Below are 19,303 nucleotides of genomic sequence, written 5' to 3' on the forward strand. Positions count from 1 at the left end.
AATATATGAGGGAAGGTAGGAAGAAAATTTTGCAAACTGATCTGAATTCAGAAAAAGCAATGCAGAACAGTCCTGCAGCCTCCTTGGCTCACCAGAGCACAGCTGCAACCCTTACCTGGCTGCCCAGTCTCCCCAAGGACATGCACAGTGCAATCCTCAGCATCAGCACCAGATGCCTCTGTCTCAGAAGTCAGCATTGGCTGTAGAGGAAAGCAGGATAAAACTGTTGAGGCAAATGGACATTCAACAGGCATCAACATCTGGATAGTTCAGCAAGCAGCTCGGATCTTGGAAGCATCAGGATAAGGAGGGCACATTCCAGAGGTGCAGCCATGTCAATGCGTCACAGCAGATAACCTTCAGAATCTTGTGGCACCTTAAAGGCTTAACCAATCTATTGTGGGCAGGGATGTACGAAGACATCGCCTTGCCCTGTATTCATCCCATGCTGCACTGTTTCTGTTCTGCTGCAGTTCGTCTTCTGCCAATAACTTATTTGTCTCACTGTTTACTGGGGCGAAATTATGTAGCTTATGTAATTTATGCAATTAATTACATAAATTATCTGGCCGTTTTTTTATCCCTCCCCATTCGTTTCAATGCAAAGGAAATGCAATACAAGTTAGAGGACAGGGCATAATCAATTTATGGACTGAAAGCAACAATAATACCAATCATACTCACTGGATTGATTTCTGCAAACAACAACAACAAAAGCTACCATGTCAGAGACAAAAATTATAGTTCTGTCTGCTCTCAATTGTGCTAGTTTTCTGTTTGAAGGGAAGTCCGTCTCTCTCTTGGCTTTTTAAAAAGTTCTATGTAAAAGGACCCCTGACCATTAGGTCCAGTTGCGGACAACTCTGGGGTTGCGGCGCTCATCTCGCTTTACTGGCCGAGGGAGTCGCCGTTTGTCCGCAGACAGCTTCTGGGTCATGTGGCCATCACGACTAAGCTGCTTCTGGCAAACCAGAGCAGCGCACGGCAATGCCGTTTACCTTCCCACCAGAGCAGTACCTATTTATCTACTTGCACTTTGATGTGCTTTCAAACTGCTAGGTTGGCAGGAGCAGGGACTGAGCAATAGGAGCTCACCCCATCGCGGGGATTCGAACTGCCGACCTTCTGATCGGCAAGCCCTAGGCTCTGTGGTTTAGACCACAGCGCCACCAGTGTCCCAAAAGTTCTATGTAGGAGGGCATTAAAAATATATATGATTCCGCACCTGCAGTTTGAGGTGGTGCAGTTCTCGTTCCTTTCCCCGCTTCCCAGTGCCAAGGAGTAGCAAGCCCTGCATCTGCTCAAGGCCTGGCTCCTGAGCCTTGGGGGGCTCATTTTCCCTTTGTCACCAGTGTGCCTTAGCAGTCCCAGCCACCTCACACAGCCACCCTGTGGGCCCCTCACCTTAGCATCTTCTGCCAAGCCATCTTGGTCTGTGGACCAGTTCTCCAGCTCCAGAAACTCGGATGTTGTGCTTGAGGCCTCTCTCTGTTTTTGTTTTTACAAAAACAAAATAAAGGAAATAAGAATGCCACTGGGACTGTGCTATTTTAAGTAGAAGGAAGGAATGATCCTGGCAACCTTGGGTTGGCTTCCCCAGTCCCTAGCAAAAAACCCAACCAGTCCAACTCTCCACTGATATGTGGGTGATTTTCAGATCATGGAGTGGACTAAGTACATCCAGATCCCTGCTGAAAACTTCTTCCACAGGTACAACTGTCACATTCAGAATAATAAATATCTACAGAGTTTTCATAGCTCTATCACTGAACTGAACCCCTTCGTTCAAAAATAGTCTAATCCTCATGATTTGGAATAAAGGGCTCATAGAAAATAAGAAGCTGCCTTATCCCAAATTGGACCATTACTCCATCTAGCTCAGCATCATCTACCCAGACTGGCAGCAGCTCTCCAGTGCTTCCAGGCTGAGGTCTCTCTGTGCCCTTCCTGGAGATGCTGGAGAGCAAACCTAGGATCTTCGGCATGCAAAGCAGGTGTTCTGCCACTGAGCAAAGTAGGGCTCCCCAAGTTATAGCTGGTGAGGACTGAGGCTTAGAGACAGCACCTTCTTTAATGCTGTCTGGGAGGGTTAAGGCCAAGTTGAAGATCTGAATGTGAAAGATCCAGGTCATAGCTCTTAACCAGTGCTGTACAAATGCCCCTATTTCCATCTCTCCCTTTTTGTGGTTATTGAAACACCCACCCAAGAATGCCACCGGAGCTTTCTTTCTTCTGCACTGGGTCTGTTGCAAGAAAATCAGGGCAGCTGAGCCAAACAAATTTCTCCCCCATCCCTAACAGGGAGGAGAGTGTCCAGACAGGCAGAGTCAAAGGCAGCAACACCAGTCCAGCAAGGCTCACCTGTGTATAAAAGTGTGACCTGCGGAGCTTCACCAGGGTGGCCAGGACATAATACAGCAGCAGGAGGATCCCTGGGTTGACATAGACAGGCCAGGGGAGACTGACGTTCAGGAGCAGCGCATTGGGCTTGCTACAGCCCACATGGAGGACGATGACCTTCAAGCCAAACAACCTACAGGGGAACGGAGCATGAAAGCAGTGGCAAGGCTCCACAACACCCAGATGTTAGGCCGGCTCCCCCACCCCCCAAAACCCCCCTTTAGTGACCGACTCCAAAAGCAGCTCCAGAATCACCCCAGCTAAATTCACAAGGGGATTCCATCCCAGCTGCTGGCACTCGTTTGTTTATTTTGTTTTATTTATTTCATAAAATTCATACACCCCTTGATTGTAAAGAAAATCTCAAAGCAGTTTGCAAAAAGAATGACACCATAAAATCATTGATAGAAACAGTTAAAAAAACAACTAACTAGAACATTAATAAACAATTAAAAACAGGGATAGATTTAAAACAGATTAAAACACACGCCAACATTCTGCATGTCTGGATAGCCTTGTCTAAACAAAAATGCTTTTAGCAGGCACCAGATGGAGTTCAGGGGAGGTGTCTGCCTGATGTCACTGGTCAGAAGGGTCCAAAACTGTAAGGCTGCCAGTTCTGTAGAACAACGTGGACATATATGGGGGAAGGCAGTATCACTAGTTGGCACTGCCAGCAGGAGAAAACTTTGGTATTTTGATGCTCACATGGATGCTGGAGATCCCAAGCCTCACTCACTCAACTATTAATTTTAAGGGATGGGATGGCTCCCCATTTGGGAGGCAAGACCCATGAAAACGTTTGGAAACAGTAAATGGAAACTATCAGGGGACCAGTTGCTGGAAGCCAGGGGAGGGGAGAGTGCTCTCTTCTGCTCATGTTCTGCTTGCTGGTTTCCCACACACATCTGGCTGGTCACTGTGCTATCAGGATGCTGAACTAGATGGGCCTTGGCCTGATCCAGCAGACTCTTCTTATGTTCTTATGAGACATGGGAAGCTGGCATACCAGGTCAACAGAGCCCACTCTGGCTAGCAGCAGCACTCCAGGTTCTCAGGGAGAAAGGGGTTTCTACCACCTGCTACCTGTTCAATGCTTTTAACGGAGTGATGGGGAACCTGCAGTCCTCCATCTGTTTTTGGATACCAGCTCCCATGGGCAATGCTGGTTGGAGATGGCAGGAGCTGGAGTCCAACAAGATCTGGGGGGGGGGCACCAATGTTGCCCCATCCCTGTTTTAACTGCAGATGTCAGGGACCGAACCTGGGATCTGCTGTATGCAAAGCAGGAGCTATGACCCTGAGCTATGGTCACCCTAAGGCTTAAAAATCAAGGTGGGAAACTAAGTTGTCTCCCTGCTCCAGGGCTAGTGACAGATACTGCCCACCCACAAAGCATACTGGGTAACCATGACTTCTTCCAAGCCATGCCTCTCCTAGGATCTAAAGGACCTGCAAGGTTTCTAGATTTCATAAGGCTGTAACAAATAGGTGTGCAGTGAATGTTTCTTTGATATGTTTTCACAAGCATTCGCTTTCTCAAATGTATTGTTTGCTGGCAACGAACCACAAAAGCCACAGGTAAGGTTGCAAAGAATGAGATGGGAAACTGCCCCAGACTGGCCAGCAAAAAGGACTTTCCCATGGGAAACCTGGCAAGGAGTATAGAAAGGACAGCAGACACCTGCAGCCCATCTTACAGAGATGTCCAGGCTCAGGAGGTTCAAAGAGACTGAGGTGAAAGCTCTCTGCTTTGATCCTGGCTTTCAAAGAGAAGGAAGTATTTTCTCTGGTTGCATAGGTGTGGCTAAGGGTTCTTCTCAATCTGTTGGGCTCTATGTGGTTAATCCCAGAGCCCCGTGGGTCCCTGAGATCAACAATAATGGCGTCTGGGAAGGGAAAACTGGTTCAAAGGAGACTGCAAACAGGTCTCCAGGTTGCTCCAATTCCACTTTGGTCTGGCTCCTCAACTTTCAAAATGTTTGGAAAGAGAGATAAAAAACTGAATGGGCTGGATTCTCCCAGGCGATCCTGATGGCTCCCTTGCTGCCTCAGGTTGGAAGGGGTAGAGAGTGGAAGTGGATGGACACCCCAGAGTGAAACTTGCACCGAACTTGCCTAGCAATGGGGGATCTTCGTGCTTTAGTTGAGAGGAAGAGTCAAGCCATCTGGCAGCTGCCTTGAGCCTGCTAGGCTCTTCCACCTGCCCATTCAGTGCATCAAGATTGGGGAACCCCCCCCCGACAGGCTTAATTGAGATGCCTCCCCCTGCCATGTTGCCTACTGTACACCAGATATCATACATGTATGTTCTCTTCCAGCAACCTGATTTTTTGAAGGGTGGGGTGGGAGTTTTAGTTGATGCTGTTAGGCAATTGGGACTTGATTCACTGCAAACCACACACAGCTCTACTAGCTGAGCATCACTGACACAATCCTGGCATCCTACTCTTCACCTCCCCCAGGCCATTCACAACTATCGCGCACTTACCGTGCCCAGAGGCCAGTGGGTGGAAGGACGCTCTGGATGAAGGGGGTCTGATAGCCATAGAGGCAGATGAGGTGGCCTCCGGCAAAGACGTCCACCATGACACACAAGGTGTTGAAAGCCAGGCGGCTGACGGGGAAGTGGCAGGCCCACCAGGTGCAGAGGCCGACAAAGAGCAAGTAGTACACACTGGAGAAAGCGGAGGGCAAGGTGATCCCTAGGATGCAAACAAGGAGGCAGCAAAGATTATTGGCATACAGCAGGTTGCAAGGAACTGCTTTGGAACTGAGGGGGTGAGCTCTGCATTCCAGTACTGAGCAGGGCCTGACCCAGCACAAAGCTATTTCCCACAAAAACAGAGGCATGTTTACACTCCACCTATGTCTCCTTCCATTTCTACATGTACCTTTTTTGGGGGGGGGGTACAAAGTTTGTACAGGGGAGAAAAAGCTTCTTAATCCCCTTTGAAGTCTTTCCTAACTGCAAAATGCAAAAAGTCCTGTGGAAAACGTATATCAGCGGTTCAGTGCAAGTTTCTTCTAATATACCCACTTCATGAAATTTCACCTCAAATTAATATTTTTGCAAAGCTTATTTCCCTTAGTATTTCCCCAAATATAGGAACCTTTGAATGCTTTTTTAGGCTTTACCTAAATGATTTTTCATATGCGTTACAGTCAAACCTCGGTTGTTGAACACAGTCTGTTCCAGAAGCCCGTTTGGCTTCCGAAATGTTTGACAACCGCGGTGCGGCTTCTGATGGGCTGCAGGAGCTTCCTGAACTCAAGCAGAAGCCGTGTTGGACATTCGGCTTCCGAAAACCATTTACTTCCGGGTTTTTGGCATTTGGGAGCTGAAACGTTCCAAAATGGAGGCGTTCGGAATCTGAGGTTCAACTGTACTTTGCTGGAGAACTCCACTGCAAAATTCATAGAAGTGCAAATGTCGAAGGACAGCTGTGTTTTGGCTTGTACATTGTTTCAGAAAGTGCAAATCAGGTAGATTAGCTTTTAAACACAAAATGGGATCCAATTTCTCTCCCCCCACCCCAAATCCCTAAATGTGGGTGAGTCCCGTTCTGCTCCCCACTGGACACCTACCTGCCAGCGCTAGCAGCACAATAGCCAGGATTTTCCCGACGGCCATCAAGAGCCAGTGTGCAGTTACCCGGAGCCGGGCAGCCAGCCGCGCTTGGTGCCTTGGGGAGGCCTCAGCCGGTGCATGGGCTGCTCCTCGAGGCTTTGACTCATCTCCATCCACAGCTGCTTCTTCCTGAAGGGGGAAAAATGTGATTACAAACCAGATGCCACAACACCAAGGGTGGCTCACCAGCCACTAGCCTGACACAGTCCCCTACACAAAGCTTACTGCTCCTCCAGTCAGTGGTGCCAACAAAAATGTAATTTTTAAGCAGACATGGGGTTGGGGAGAGAGAGAGGTTTAAATCTGTCCCCCCAGCCCAGTGTCCAGGTGGGGAGGCAAATTGCTTCCTGTCTGGTCTTTAGGTGGATGAGCAGGGATGGGACAGCAACTGATTTGCACGGATCAATTGAGCAGGAGGGGACTGTGCATGAGCATGCAACCTGTGTGTATACACAGGAGAAGAAGAAGAAAAGGGTTTGGACTTGATATATCGCTTTATCACTACCCGAAGGAGTCTCAAAGCGGCTAACATTATCCTTTCCCTTCCTCCCCCACAACAAACACTCTGTGAGGTAAGTGAGGCTGAGAGACTTCAGAGAAGTATGACTAGCCCAAGGTCACCCAGCAGCTGCATGGGGAGGAGCGGAGATGCGAACCCGGTTCCCCAGATTACGAATCTACAGCTCTTAACCACTACACCACACTGGCTCTGACCAAACCCAATGCTGGCATGTGGACTGGCAAAGGGTTAATGTGGCCCTCAAGCCTCTGCAGTACACAGAAGAGCCCAAAGCAGTTTCTTTAGAGCTGCATTGCTCTGAAGATTGCACTGGGGGGATTGTGCATGCATTGTGATTTGTGGATATCAGCCTGGTTATATGCAATCCCTCTTTCAATGCTTTTTTTGCAGCTTCAACAGTTTCAGGGCAGGAATACCCCGTAACTTACTGCTGAAATCCTATAACTTTTCATACTGCAGATGTTCTGGGGTTTGTTTATTGTTTGTCCTGCTTTTGTTACGCTATAGCTCCGGAGCGTCCCTCCACATAGCAACAATGTGGTAACATGGGGGAAGCATCACAAAACTAATAAAGTGGAATGATGTGCGGATGGTCTGGTATAAATCCACCACAACTGCATTATTATTGTGCCGGCATGTGACATGCTGCAGAATGCACTGGCAAAATATCCCACCAGTCTGGAAAGGCCCCTAAGTTGCTTACTAGTAGCAGCAAAATGTACAGTAGTGGAATTCCGGAAGAGGAAACAAACACCCACACCCAGAAAGCTGCAGCGTGGGAACCATCACTGATGGACAAGCTCATTGAGTCACTGAGAAATTAAACCCTTGATCTTTATGGAGTAGGGCCAGAGCTGCAGATAACTTGGTATTTAGAACACACACGCAAAACTCTGCTTAGAATTCAGCAACAGCATCAACAGAAGGCCAGCTTTTGTCTCTGCACAATGCAACGGCAGAGGCACAAAATCAACTGAGCACACACTTGTGGGCTTTTTTGGGGTGAGGTGGGGAGAGAATGCACTCTGAAATAAAATGTAACTGCATGATTTGTCAGAGGCGGTATATGTCTCGGAATGCAACTTGCTGGCTATCACAAGTGGGAAGAGAGAGAGAGTGCTCTTCCACTCAGGTGCTGATTGTGGGGTTCCCAAAGGCAACTGGTTAGAAACTGTGGGAGCAGGGTACTAGACTAGGTTGGGTCTGATCCAGCAGGGCTCTCCTCAGGCTTTTAACAGGACAGTCTTATATACAGGCCTGTTTATGTTCATGAGATTATATGTCAAAATATTACACCAGTAATGTATCCTGCCATGCAGAGCCATGGATCTCTCTAAAACAGAAAAGTAATTTCTTGGAAGGGTGCTAGGGCAGAGTGTGGAAACAGGACCAGCCCCACACTGAGCAATGGTTGTAGAGGCAACTGAAGCATAGCTGAGGCCTGGGAATTAGATACCCCAACCCATCTCTGCCTAGCACAGCCTTGCCAGGGAAAACAAACCTGCTTAGAGGGATCGCTTACATCCCCCTGAGAACAAGATCGGGACAAAATGACACTTGATCTCCCTGTAATAACGGTAACACCCGCAGCAGCCACCAGGGACTGGATGGAGAGGCGGCAGGAATGTGGAAGGTGCTCCCTCGAGTGGTCAGTAAGCCTGCTTCCCTCCTTGCCTTCTGATCAGCAGCCAGAGCGTGGCTTCTTAAGAAATCCCCTCTGCTAAATTTAACTGGGTGGCAGCACAACCATGTGCAGGTCTACCCAGAAGGAAGACCCACCAAATTCGGTGATCCTTCCTTCTACAAAGAATCATAGAACTGAAGAGCTGGAAGGGACCCTAAGGGTCATCTAGCAGGAATCCCAGCTAAAGAATCCTTAACAGGTGGCCATCCAATCTCTGTTTAAAAACCTCCAGGAAATGAGCCTCCACCACCTTCCAAGGGAGTCCGTTCCACCGTCAAACAGACAGATTACGCACAGACTTGTTTTGGATATGAAATTATCTTAATCACTGTTACATAATATTTTTTAATGGTTAAATTGCTTCATTGGAAGTGATCCATAAATCCGGAAACAAAAACAAACAAACGAATAGGATTGCATTTTAGTCATTTGGGGCTGTGCTTGTTTGGTGTGTACCCCACCCCAGTTGGCTATTCTTATGCTGTTGCTGCTTTAAACTGACTGGCTATTTTTAAACTTTTGCTACAAGTTGCCTTGAGAACCATTGACAGAAAGGTGTGATCTATCTGTTTGTAAACCAACAAGTAAAGCCACCGGGGGCCGGCAGCAGTTGACCCGTCTCCCAGCTTCATGAGCCTTGTGACGACGGGGCAATGGTGTTTGTGCGTCCCTCCCAGCCGTGCTGTGGATGCCTTTGGCGGCCCAAGCAGCTCCCCAGAGACATGCAGAGCATCCAGAGCTCTCTGCTGGAGCCAGGCTTCCCCCCCACCCACCAAGCCTGCCGCCTGCCCCCTGACCCACCACCTGGCCTTGTTTGTTTCATTAGCCGCTTTGGAAAGCGCATTCTGAAAAAGGCCTGTTTTTCTTGGCTGCCCAGCCTGTGTTCCTGACGACGCCCGAGCGATTTTCCAGCCTAATGTGGCTTTCACAGAAAAGGTATTTGGCCCCACCTCCTCCGTTGCTGGACGCACTTCGGCCACGGGCTCCAAGTCCGGCCCAGATCAATTGCGCCGAAAATGTACAAAGCAGAGAATTCCCCCTCCCCCTTGGAGAGTCCAGCGGAAAGGGCCCTGCACAAGGCAGCCTGACCTCAGAGTTTCCAGCTTTAGCTTGGCATTTGCTAAATCTAGGAGCAGGGAGAGGCAGAGAGGGAAAAGGAGGAGCGATAGGAAGGGGGAAGGAGAATGCCCTCCCCATACCAGGAAGCAATGAGCCCCATGGCAAGGGGAAGCCAGTGAGGGGCCCAGCCTGGGACCCCAAGACTGTTCCTGATGGGTGCAAAAGGTTAGAAGCCAAGACTGGCTGAAAGCTGTGCCTTCTCCAAACCCAAGTGTGTGCGAGATAGTGGAGGGAATGCTCTCTGCACATGCTCAGAGCAGACTCCTGTGTGTTAATTACCTTCATGTATTCCTTGGCCAAGAAAAAGAGGAACTTGCTGAAAACAATAGCCCAGCCCTTTTCCCTCTCCCAAACCACCACTCTGTTTGCTTGTCTTGGCTTAATAAAAAACACCCTGCTCTGGTGGTGCTAAGGGCGCTCTCTCATTCCAGAGGTCCTCCTGGTGGTGCCAGGTATTCCAAAGGTCTGCTTGACAGTTACTATATAGAGAATGTTTAGTGGCACCGACACTCTGGAGAGAGCCAATGTGGTGTAGTGGCAAGTGTGTTGGACCAGGACCTTAGGAGTCCAGGGTTCAATTCCCTGCTCAGCCATGGAAGTCACTGGGTGACCTTGGCCAGTCACAGTCTCTCAGCCTAGCCTACCTCACAAGGTTGTTGAGAGGATTAAAGGGGGAGGAAGAGAACCATGTACACCATCTTGAGCTCCTTGGAGGAGAAGTGAAATATAAATGCCATAAATAAAAATAAAAAAGGAAGATGAAATCAATATAGATGTGTGACATGCACCAACAGTTTGTTGTTGTTGTTGTTTAGTCGTGTCCGACTCTTCGTGACCCCATGGACCAGAGAACGCCATGCACCTCTGTCCTCACCAACAGTTTGCAGATATTTAAAAAGTTTATTTCAAGGCAAGCCTTTGGGGAATAGCAATGCAACCTGGTATTCAATTTTTCTGATCTGGAAAGGTTTGGTTTTTATTTTATAGATAGATAGAGTGAGATTTTTGTATAATATGTCTTTAAACATATTGTACACTGCTCCAAAACCTCTGTACTAGAGAGATCCGTAAACTTCCACAAACAAATACATTAAAAAGTTTTAAACACAGGAGTCCTACTTTGCATTCAATGTGTCAACTTCATGCTGGGTGGGGACAGAAGGAGGAGGAATGGATGGTCGTATTACCCCTTGCCATTTTGAGGCAAGCGACATTACAGGCACCTCCACGTGGCAGCTTATTGGGGACTTGGCGCCACCCACAAAGTGCTTTAAGGAGCATCCACACTGCATCGTCCCCATCAAAACGCCACCTCATATTATCTTCCCTTTTAATCTGGATTTTCCATTTCTGTGAAAAACCCAGTAAGTATAACAAAAAATGAGCTAACACAGAAATGGAAAATCTGGATGGGGGTTAGGGATATGGCATGGCATTTTGATGAGGGTTACATAATGTGGGTGCTATTAAAAATTTGGAAGCGTGAGCAGTGCTAAGTCCATGAAAAAGTGCTGTGTGGAGGCACCCTCCCTTTCCAATTCTCTCTCTCAAGTCTCCCAATTCCACTTCCTGCCTCGTCTTCCTTTACACCAGGGGTGGGTGAAACTCAAGCCCAGGGACCATATGGAGCCCTCCAAGACTCCCTCTTCCTGGTCCTCCAGAATCTTGCCATGCCCCGCCTCTTTCCAGTCACGCCTCCTTTCCCCAGGTCACACTCCTCACTGAGTGATTTTGCCTGGCTGGAATATGTCCCTGAACTCCTATAATGATGGTTGCTACTCCAAACAGACGCCAAAGAGGGCCTACTGTACAAAGGTTTCCTTTATGTCCATTGCTTCACCCACTGTTTGCCTCTGATCCCAGAAAGTTGCCCATAAAGGAGTGCAGCTCTAGGGTTGAAAAAAGGCACCCCACTCCTGTTTTGCACCCATTCTTCTACTCTCCCAGTCACGTGAAGAGCTCTTAGAATCATAGAATCGTAGCGTTGGAAAGGACCCTGAGAGCCATTGACCTCCTGCATCTCAGCGTGTGGTCCCCCATCCAGTGTAAAACCATACCGAACCCTACTTAGCTTTGCAAATGTGCTTGCAGTTTTATTGCTTTCCCAATTTTGCTTAGCCCCATCTTTCCCCCACTTTCCTGATGTGAGTCCCTTCTCTGGAGAGACCCTTCCATCAGCACAAAAAAAAAAAAAAGTGGGGAGAAGCCTTTCACTTAACAATCACTGGGGAAACTTTACATCACTGATTTCTCTTTTCCAGCTCTACTGCCCATCAGATTTTGACACAAAAAGACACACACGTGCACCCTTTCCTTGCCATGCCTGTCTCAGCCCTGGGCAGGGCATGGGGACACTCCTGAGCCTGGCCCTGCACTAATTGGGCGCCAAGCAACAATAAGTGCCAGCAGGCAGGTGGCAACTTGCTGCCCACCCCCCCCCACTGCTGAATCTTATCCTCGGAGATTTCACAGCAGCCCTGCATAGAAAGGCCTCTGTTGAGTCCCGGTGTTTTGTTAGGGAGTCTCTATGGCAACTTGGGAACGGCAAAAGTCGCTCATCCACTGGGGCAGATGTGGGAAACCTGCCCTCGAGGTGGGTGAGTCACAGTTTGAGGTGCCAGGAAAGTCAGTCTCTCTCTCCCCCTCCTGCACTCCTCCGGAGCTAATGGCGGGGGGGGGGGGGGAGAGGAGGCGTGAAGAATCCTGGCAAGAGCAGGATGGTGCTAATGAGAACACAAGGAAGAGCCAAGAGGTCTATCTAGTCACAGAATCATTGGAACACAAGAGTGGCGTTCAATTAAGTTTCACTTACAGAAGGCTTGTTGAAAGCAATGAACAAGAGTAGGTTGGGTTCATTAAATTCATTGGGTCTACTCTGAGTAAAACTTAGCAAGACTGAATGTGGAGAGAGAAAATGAGCACTGTATCCCACCGGGAGCTGGTCCTACCATTAGGGAGAGGGAGGTAGCCAGTGAAGGCAAGGCGCTGGGGGGCAGTGTTTGCCACACAGCCTGTCCTCCTCCCCATCAGCCAGTGTGGAGGGTGGCAGCACCATCTCGTCCTTCAGCTCCGTTAGCAAAATGTTTTGGGTTGGTCCTGCTACCCAAAAGCAGGGAAAGGAGAAGCAGACAGAAGAGCAAAAGCACACTTAGGGCTTATCCACACTTCCTCTCGTCTCACTGCTTCCCCAGGGAAAGCCGCTCTTTAGCGCTCAATCAAAGCAAACGGCAATTTGGGTTTTTCCCGGACTGCCATCTGTTCTGATCTATGGCTAAACAGCAGTTTTCTCCCTTGGAAATGTGTGGAGCAAGGGGAAAACAGCTCAGACCCGTGCTTCCTAGGCACATTGCAAGCGGAAGTGTGGATAAGCCCTTAGAAAACTGAAAGGAAAACCTGGAAGAGCCTGAGTGCTGGATCAGGCCAAAGACCCACCTAGCTCAGCATCCTGTTCTCACAGTGGCCAACCAGTTGCCCTGATGGGAAACACAAACAGGACACTCTCCACATTTGTGTCTGCCCTACTGCAACGTGTTGTGCTGCAATAGGTATGATGAGACACCTCCTGCAACGGTTAGAAGCCTCTCTCTTTCTTTCTCTCTCTCTCTCACCTGTTCAGGGCAGGATTCTGATGGGTGACTTGCTGGCTCCAGGCGGCTGCAAACACCAAGGCAGATGGCAGAGACCAGCAGAATCCCAAGGTCGGGGGCCACCAAGCGCACCGAGTTGGGGATATCGTTCAAGTCCAGCCTGGAAGTTAAAAGAGGAGTGGTAAATCCTGAAAGTGCTGAGGCTGCATTATATGCCACAGCTGGGCCAGGCTTTGGTCTGTGACACCGGCTAGCAATATCTGGTGCAAAAGCAAACAAGGCTTGCCTGAAAGCTGGCAGCAGCACCTGCTTTCCAAGCCCCAAAAGCAGAGACGGGGAACCCATGGCCCTCCAGATGTTGTGCAACTCCAACTCCCACCAGCCCCAGCCAGCATGACCGGTAGTGAGGCATGATGGGAGCTGCAGTCCAGCAACATATGGAGGGTGCCACATTGGCTACCTCTGGGCTAGAACAGAACATTCAGCTTCCATGCCCTCTTGCCCATGACTTCCCAGCTGCCTAAAAACACAGGGTTTCAGTTCAGTTCCACGCTCAGTCTCTCTGCCTACAAATCTTCCCAATGGGCATGCTGCAATGGATGGCCCAAGGGATGCAGCTCTAAAAGGATTTGCCCTCACCTTTCTCCTCTATACCCTTACCTGGTGACTCCAATGTGCTGTGCAAGAGTTTCCCATGTGCTGCCTGAAAGGAGAGGGAAAATAGAGTCCATTAGCTGCCATCATCATCATCATCATCATCATCATCATCATCATCTTGTACTTCACCCAAGGTCACAAGGCAGGTTACAACAATTAAAGCACAACATTCAAAAGAGTTTAAAACAACTTACAACGACCCAAAATAAGGTGGGTCCTAAAAATATGCACTTCAAGCGTCAAAGGCCACGGCAAAGAGGTACATCTTCAGCATCTGCCAAAAGCTGTACAATGAAGATGTCAGATGCACCCTCTATAGGGGCTGCCACAGAGAAGACCCTCTCCCAGGCTACCACCACTCCCAAGCTGCTGACAGTGAAGAAACTACCAAGAAGGGACCTCCTTCGTTGATCTTAGCATCTGAGATGATCTGCAGCGAAGGTGGTGGTGTTTCAGATATTTGGGGCCTACGTCATTTAGGGATTTCAACACTAGCATGAGCACCTTTCATGAGTCCCCCCCAAAAGAACAAGCAACTAGTACAGCTGCTTCAAAACAGGGGCTATACGAGATCTAAACAAAATCTCAGCCAGAAATATGTCTGCTGCGCTTTGGACCAATTGCTTGTTTCTGAGTCATCTTCAAGGGCAGCCCCATGTGCAAGCAGGTGCCAGCCAATAATTAAAATAATTTGAGGATTCTATTTCTATCTTCACGGGCTGAGATGGCCACTCCTGAACTGAAATCAATTGCCGGCTTGTCTCCATGTTCAAGAGGTGAATCAGGGGTTGGAATGAGCTGAAAGATCAGAAGCTCCTAACTTCCTTTGAGATGCCAGAAACAAGCAATGGCACGTAAAAGACCATCTCTGGTGGGTGAAGTTCACAGAGGGCTGAAAGATACATTGGATGTTGCTTCACTCTTACAAGGAGTACCACCTCCAAACCATGTTTGCGTAAACAAAGCAAGATAATACAGAAATTCTTCAGAACACGACTCTCAGGCCAGCAGGACTGCTTGAATTATCACAACTGAGAAGGGAGGGAAAATCTGCGAAGGATGTTAGCTGGTACGGTACATAACAACTTAATGGGATAACAAGCATTGGAATCTGATGAAAATTATAAATAAGGATGCCAGTGGGGCCCTGCCCAATCATCCTAAAGTGACACCTGCATCTTTTTAAAGTTCTGTCCGTTTCATTTGCATACTTTGGTATCTGGCACAGAATGCAGCTTTCAGATTATCTGCTGGTTCTAAGTTGGCTGGAGTTGTTGTGAGCTGTAGTCCAAAATACCTGGAGGGAGGACCCCAGGTTGGTGAGGGCTGGATTAGTCCTGACAAGGTTTGGAGAGCTGTGGGAGGGTGTTTTGCTAGAATATGACATTTTGATTTGAAAAACAGATTTCAAGGTTTCCATTTAAAATTATCTCTTTATACGGTGGTTTGCTGGCTGAGATTGAAAGGCAATAAAAGTATAAAACTGAGGTATTATATATCTGATGGCCTGATTTGTTTTTAAAGCATTCATTTGCATGCATAGCTGCTGGAATAAACAGGATGAATGGTTCATCAAGATCTGTGAAATAATAGGATGCATAGACCTCCTCTTCCAAATTAAGGGAATATTACTAACTACTAAAATCAATAATCCATTTCCTGATTTGTTTGTTTTTGGAAAGGTGGTTTGTTGTTGTTGTTGTTTAGTCGTTTAGTCATGTCCAACTCTTCATGACCCCATGGACCAGAGGGTTGTATCCTATCTACTGCGGGTCTGCTGTGAGAAGTACTAGTGTGGAACACCACCCATGGATTGCACAAAGTTGTCATATACTGCATATGAGCTGAGCAGCTCAGACTCTACTATATATTTTGGAAAAGCTGTTGGCTTGCTATGCATTTGGACACTTATTAGAATATCATAACTAAAATTTGCACAAAGGTTATTGAGATCAAGAAGCAGGTTTCCATCTACGTTTGCATACAATGGGACACCATATTGAACCAAGATGGCAGACCAACCCTTTCAAAACTGCAGTTTTTTCACCAAACTGTACTGTTTTTCCAGTTTCTGAGATTCCCTAAGCACCACCGAATATGAGGCTGCTAGTTGGAAGCCACCCAGAGTAGCTGGGGAAACACAGCCAGATGGACGGGGTATAAATAAATAAATAATGAAATGCTTGAGTATAATCAACGGATATTTCAGGTCTTTGGAGAAGTGACTTATCAGATGTATGCAGAGATGTGGCTTGTAATCTAGTTTTCCCTTTTCCTAGATTTCCTTCCGCACAAACATGATCCAGTGTGCCTTGGTTATATTCCTTCAGAAATGAAACTGTTTTCTCTGTCTTTCTATTCTATTTCTTCTTCTTCTTCTGCTAAATGTTTTAAGAATCAACATAAAGAAATCTCAAGGATGAGATGTTTGAACATCACTTCAAAGCTAAGCATGCTTCTGTAGCTCACAAGCAAAGTGCCGTCAATTGAAATGGGGCCCCCTTCCAAAAATACAGTATCACAAAACTGTAGAGTTGGAAGGGACCCTGAGGATCTCCTAGTTCAACTCCCTGCAATGCAGGAATATGCAGCTGCTCCATACGGTGAATGAACCTGCAACCTTGGTGTTATCATCACAGCACTCTAACCAACTGAGCTACCTGTGAAGGTTGTAAGGAAGCTCAGCTCTGCAACCTGTGATGCATGCAAGTTCAGAGTCTGGAAGGCAGCAAACACAGCCTGGGCTCTTTCTACACCCTTTCCCCAGCCCCCTTGTTCTATTTGTGGGGGAAACCACCTAAGTTTTTCATCTTATCAGGATGGGGAAATCCAGAAGGGAAGCCTGCCAGGAAAGGGGGTCAGCACCAGCAGACTAAGCCCAGGGTTACGAAAGCTTGGAGACAGCTCTTCCAAAGGAACTGCTATGAGAAGGTGAAAAGCAGAGAACAGGAAAGTAGCAGCACTATTCTGGGGCTGGCGGAATGGGCTCAGCTTGTGTGCAGCCACTTATTTTATAGGACTGATACGGAGGAGGCAGAGAAGATGAAAAAACTTGTCCTGTTTAAGAATCTCAGCAGAAATGAAGAGAGCAGAACAGAGTGTATTGAGATGTTTCTGGGACCAATGAACAGCTGTGATCAACCTTGAAAAGCCATCATGTTTCATCTCAAAATTGGAGTTCTCAAAAAAAAAAAAACAACCCAACCACAACAGGCCATCAATTTCAAAACTTTCTGTTGGGAGAGAAGTTCCATTTCCTGAGCATCACAAGTGACAAATTAAGTTCTGACAGGCGAAGTTGTTCCATCCAGAGAAGGAGAGGAGAAGCTGTCCAGGCTGGATTTCCATACAGGGAACATTCCTTGATGCCTCCGATTCCATTGTGCAGAAAGAGAGAGAGAGAGAACACGCTGCTTGCCAGACAGCCCCACCTAATCCCCCCAGCCCGGCACGCATACCCCAGCAGACTCTGCATGCAGTTGGCAGAGAAAGATGTCAAGAAAAACAGAAGGGCCAGGGGATCACAGGCCTCGCATTCCAGCCATGCTCAGGGTCAGGCCCAGTCTTCCTGGGTCTCCTCTTTTACAACCACTTGTAAATAGCTTCATAAACCAAAGTGTCACCACCAGTCAAAGCATTTGGAGCCAGGCAGCAGGGTGGCATTTTTCCTTGAGAGGCTGGAGGGCTGTGATGGGAACAAAGTTCTTTACAAAAAAAATATATGTATTGATTTTAACAAAGAAACAACAGCATACAGCATTACCGCTATGTCTGAAAAGATTCAGGCACAGGGAAATTACAAAACAAGTTTTAGATAACAGCAAACAAAGAAAGCAGAAAAACAATAAGGGGAATTGTTGAACAGCCAGGTACAAATAGAATGTGCAAACGAAAAGCAGAGGAACAGAGCTCTTCTAATCTACTGCAAAGCAAAATGCATGTATATTTGGGATGCAAAAGCATAAAATTTGCTCTAGCGTGATCTTTTAAGAGCAGGAGTTAATATTATCACAGCAAATGCCTGGCCACAACAAGAATGCAGCAGGTACTTGTAAGGGAGGGACAGCCAAGTCTGGGGGCTAGGAAGATGCTTAAAAACTCTTAGCATGCCTGCATATTCTCCCTTAAATATCCCCCCCACACACACACCCGGTCCAGTTTTGGAGCTCAATTGGAAGAGAGGGTTAAAAAAAAAAAAAGACCTGTGGTGACTGGTGCCCATTAATTCACTCCTGGCAAATGCACCTCCCCCCCAGCCCACAGCATCACCATTACACAGTTCCCAAACTTGCACTTCTCTTGTAACATTTACTTCTGCTCTAAAGCTGCTTCCAGAATTCTGCTATTTTGCAGGAAGGATTCAATTTGCATACTGGCAAATTCACATTGTGCAATTAAAGTAGATTCAGGCTTGCACAACAAACTCGCATCCCCCTGCAAAAAAAAAATATGGACTTTTGTGGTAAGGAAAGTGCACTAGAAAGTGTGGGATAACAATTGCCTGACGTGAAACCATAGAACGACCCCACATACAAATCAGAATGAATGTTCCATAAACAGCCAACATCATACAGCTTAACCACCAGCTTTGTGCAAACAGATCGGGATGAATGCTCAGTAAACAGGTCAGCTGGAAGCAGTCTATGTCTTTCTCAATGGCAACATCCCAAGAGAAGCAGAGGGAACAAGGTACTCACAATTGTGCCCCAGTAGCTGGTCCAAGGTGGGGATGGTGTACAGGCATATCTGGAAAACCAAATGGGCAAGGAGGAAAAGGATGCTGGTTCCCAAGAGGGCACGGAGGAGACGCCCTGTGTGACCTGCAGGACAAAGCAGAAAGCAAGAGCTATTTAAAAGTGCTCAGAAGCAATGGGTGTACATTATCAGGCAGATTTCTATGGTCATGTGCTTGCCCATTGAGGATAACACTATGCATCTGTCAAAAAAAGAAGAAGGAGGCTCTACTCCAAGCCTGAGGAACGTTTGCCCCTCCTGAGGTTCCTGGACCACAACTCTCTCATCATCCCTGGCCTGGAGTTGATGGAAGATGGAGTTTCCCACAACTGCTTTACTCCCTGAAAGCTTATGCCACAATAAATCTGTTAGTCTTGAAGATGCCACAAAACTCTTGTTTTTCCTCTGAGGCCAGGTTCTCCTCCTTTAATCTGTCCCACTGGCCTCAGCCAGGCCTGTACACCTCATGACCTTCCAGGCTCAGCACAGCCCACCAACCATGTATGGCAGCCCTCCAGGGTCTTAATAAGCCTACTGCCTACTGTTTTCAATGACTGCCCAGGAGTGCAGAGGGTTTGTTGAGACCCTGGATAGGGTCATAATAGGCTTGGAGGACCCTGAATCATGGAGACTTGGCCTACACGGAGCCAGGAGTTAAGCCTGCAGGGTCCACCCCACTGCGGCCATCCCAAGAGAAGGAGGAGGGCATTTGCTGTACAACGATGCAGCTCCTTGCAGCTCTGGCCAGGACCCCTCTGGGTTGCTGGCTGCTCACCTTGCAGGCCACAGCTGGAAAATTCCAACGAGATCTCTTGCAAGGAATGGCCAGAGTCAGATCTTCCACCAGATGCTGCTAAGCCCCCTGTGCTCCTCGCATACGCGTCATAAATCTAAGGACGCTGCCGGCAGGGGATGGGGTGGGGAGGCGGGGGAAGGCGCAAGGGGGTGGGGAGAGGAGAGCTCACATTTTC

General features: G+C 47.9%; 1 protein-coding gene across 5 annotated transcripts in view; it reads right to left on the bottom strand.

Annotated features, from left to right (window-relative positions):
- PIEZO1 (piezo type mechanosensitive ion channel component 1) overlaps positions 1-19,303 on the bottom strand; it is a 109,994-nt gene that overhangs the window by 37,339 nt on the left and 53,352 nt on the right. For 4 of the 5 annotated variants that reach the window (XM_053399972.1, XM_053399970.1, XM_053399968.1 and 1 more), the window contains exons 3-10: positions 18,296-18,418; positions 13,602-13,644; positions 12,963-13,101; positions 5,989-6,160; positions 4,892-5,105; positions 2,362-2,533; positions 1,405-1,488; positions 116-200 (exon numbers count right to left, since the gene is read on the bottom strand). In XM_053399972.1, the coding sequence (XP_053255947.1) occupies positions 116-200; positions 1,405-1,488; positions 2,362-2,533; positions 4,892-5,105; positions 5,989-6,160; positions 12,963-13,101; positions 13,602-13,644; positions 18,296-18,418 (1,032 nt within the window). Of the gene's footprint in view, positions 1-115; positions 201-1,404; positions 1,489-2,361; positions 2,534-4,891; positions 5,106-5,988; positions 6,161-12,962; positions 13,102-13,601; positions 13,645-18,295; positions 18,419-19,107; positions 19,177-19,303 lie in introns of those variants that run through there. The other variant, XM_053399973.1, reaches the window with a different exon arrangement.

This window comes from Podarcis raffonei, chromosome 8, assembly GCF_027172205.1.
Source record: "Podarcis raffonei isolate rPodRaf1 chromosome 8, rPodRaf1.pri, whole genome shotgun sequence".
NCBI lineage: Eukaryota > Metazoa > Chordata > Lepidosauria > Squamata > Lacertidae > Podarcis > Podarcis raffonei.